General features: G+C 41.9%; 1 protein-coding gene across 1 annotated transcript; it reads right to left on the bottom strand.

Annotated features, from left to right (window-relative positions):
* Window positions 1-201: 201 nt before the first annotated feature.
* LOC149172863 (uncharacterized) lies at window positions 202-1,026 on the bottom strand. The gene has a single exon (XM_089426493.1). The coding sequence runs from the start codon at window positions 1,024-1,026 to the stop codon at window positions 202-204; it is 825 nt and encodes a 274-aa protein (XP_089282619.1).
* Between the last annotated feature and the right edge of the window lie 1,904 nt (window positions 1,027-2,930).

The following is a 2,930-nucleotide window of genomic DNA, read 5'->3' on the forward strand; positions in this document are numbered from 1 at the left end:
TTCATCCAGTTGATTCTGAAGGTTCTGTTCTTTTTCGACCAAAGCTTCTATCCTTCCTTCAGTAATTATTTTTTGTTGAATTTCCATCATTTCTTGTGCTAGAGCTCTTTGGACTTGAAATATATTTCCAAAGGTCGTTTGATTCCATTGCTTGATATGTGCTTTGAGATGTTTGAGCCGTTGTTGAAGTTGATACATTTTTTATCCTTCTGGGGGTATGAAACTTTTCCAAACGGAGAGGACCATATTACTGAATTTCAGGTGGGTAAGCCAAAATGCTTCAAAACAGAAGGGTCTCCTTGTGGAGTTGCCAGGTCTTTGCCATTGCAAAGATATGGGCCAATGATCTGACCCAGAAAGAGGCAAGATTGAGGCAGTAAAATCTCCTCCTAAATGAATTGCATTATCAGATAACAAGAAGCGATCCAGCCGCGAGGCTATTTGCTGCGAGCCTGATCTTTTATTGTTCCAGGTGTACATTCCATTGTTAAAAGGCAGATCAATGAGCCAGTTATTTTGTATGAAGTCCTTGAAGTGGCTGCTTTCCATGTCTAGTCTGACCCGACCTCCATTCTTTTCTTCAAGTTTAGTGATCATATTGAAGTCACCCCCTATAATCCAAAGAGGATGGGCTCTGGTGGAGTTGATCCTTGCAATTGTGTTCAACAATGTCAATTTGTTCGTAGCATCCTGAGGGAAATAGACATTGGTGAGATGTCCATGAATATTGGTCCCAATAATATGAAAAGTTGCTTGAATGAGATTATGATTCACATGAAAATCAGTGAGTGAAATAGCTTGTGTATCCCATGCTATTGCCAGTCCCCCTAAAGCTCTCGAAGCATCCACTTCTACTGATTGGCTTCCTAGCCAAGCTTTTGAGAGAATGGTGCCGAGGGTATTACTGTTACATTTTGTCTCTTGCATGAAGAAAATTTGAGGTTTCTCCTGCTGTATCATGTTTTTGATCATTCTGTACTTCACAGGGCTATTTAACCCTCTTAAGTTCCATGATGTGAGCTTCATGGTTCAAGATTGGGTAGCGGCCTGTAGTACTTTGTTAACTTGGAATATCTTCCTGACTCCACCAACATTTCCCCAATGATGATGGTTCTTTGCAAATCTATCTTTCTTCCTCGTTTCTTGGTATCTTTGGGAAGGTTTTTCCCATCCCATTGACTGCCCAGTTGGATCCCTAAAGTTCGCTGCTGATGTGCTCTAGAAAGGATTACCTCCAAACTTTCTAGTTGTCTATCTGGGATTTTATCAAACTCTTTCCTTCTACAAGCTTGCTCAAGGCTGAATATATCCAGATCCCCAATGTCAATACTTTCAGGCTCCTCTTCCATATGTTTGGGCTCACTGCTTCCTGCTACTAATTCATTTGAATGAATTGGTTCTTGGAGAAAGATATCCATTTCCATTCCATTGTACCTTGATTCAGATTCCTTAGTGGGATTGGATGTTGGGCTTGTTAGGGTCTGAGGTGGCTTCGGGTCTTTCCTTGTGGCTGATGGCTGGATTACCAAAGATGGCTTGAGTATATCTTCGTTGTGGGTGGGGGGTTCAGAGTCATTCAAAGCTGATTGAGCTAAGATATCAAAGCTGTTGCTGGTGGAGGGTATGGTTGAGTTGGCTGTGGGATTTTTGGATCCCAAAGCGGGCTTTTTGTGGTGCTTTTTCTGGGTGTTGACTTTAGTAAATCCTTCCTCATCAGTTTTTTCTAAGGTGGTATTGGTTTTGGGGGTTACATTTAGGGGGCAGTCACGGAAAATATGACCATGTGCATGGCATTTTCTACATCTAAAAGGAACATGTTCATAGTCTATAGGCTGAATCCATTCAAAATCATTGTGATATAGACTTACCGAGTCCGGGAGTGCCTTGTCTAGATGCATGTAGACATAGATGCGAGCATAGGAAGTATACCTTCTTAGTTTCGTTTCTTCAGCTATCTTTATGAAGTCGCCTAGACCATTTCCAATGTCTTTTAGTGATTCTTCATCCCAGTACTCCAATGGAAGGGAATACAGGCAGATCCAAACAGGCGCCCAACTGAAATCCTCTTTGTCCGGATTGAATCTTTCTATCCAATCTCTAAGATACAAGCCCGCAGAGTTGAAGAAGTAGGGGCCGTTGTCTAAGACTCTGTTATGGTCTTCTATGTAGTTGAAAACAACTGTAAATAAGCCTTTAGGTCTAAGCTGTAGGGTGACATGTCCTTTAGGTTTCCATTGGCCACAATCCATCCTTGCAGGGCTTTCTCTGTCAACCAAAAATGGATAAATTTCCCTATGAGAGCGTGGTCCTTCATAAATTGGATTTGGGCATTGATTCGGTGACTAGGTAGGTGACTAGGTAGTTCTATCTTGGGTCGCTCTGCTGCAATAGGTTTGCAGGTGGCCGAGGTAGCTTTGGGGATCTCTCTATTCAATGTTGGATTGTCTTGCTACTGAGTTTGAGGCTGTGCCTCCTTGTCCTGTGGTGATTTTTGTTTCCCTTGCTTTGCTAGGTCAGTCTAATTTGTAGTGTTGATAGGTTGTACCATGTCAAAACCCTTTTCAGTCCCATTGCTAAGCTGTATCTCTCTGCTGCTGTTGGGGGGAGGCGTCGCGTCCCCCCCGAAAGGGGATCCATTGTAGTGGATCTGATTGCTGAGTAGTGCTATCGCCAGAGATAAGGATAATTTTAGGGGCGAATGTTCGCCCTTTGGCGAAATTAAGGGGTTTTAAATTTTTAGTGGGCGAATATTTTGTATCATAGTACATTTTTACAAATCACCTCAAATAGCCCACCTTATTTTAAGGGAGAGGGTAAAAAAGGTAAATTTAGCCCTTGAAATTAGGACTTACAACCTTCCATTTGCCCATTTTCAAGAATAGGTTTTATTTAAGTGAATCCATTCGCCCCTTTTCAAGAATAGGTTTTAT

Source organism: Pinus tabuliformis, chromosome 4_2 (genome assembly GCF_031772625.1).
Source record: "Pinus tabuliformis cultivar Carrire ecotype Pingquan chromosome 4_2, CPIR1, whole genome shotgun sequence".
NCBI classification, from domain to species: Eukaryota; Viridiplantae; Streptophyta; class Pinopsida; order Pinales; family Pinaceae; genus Pinus; species Pinus tabuliformis.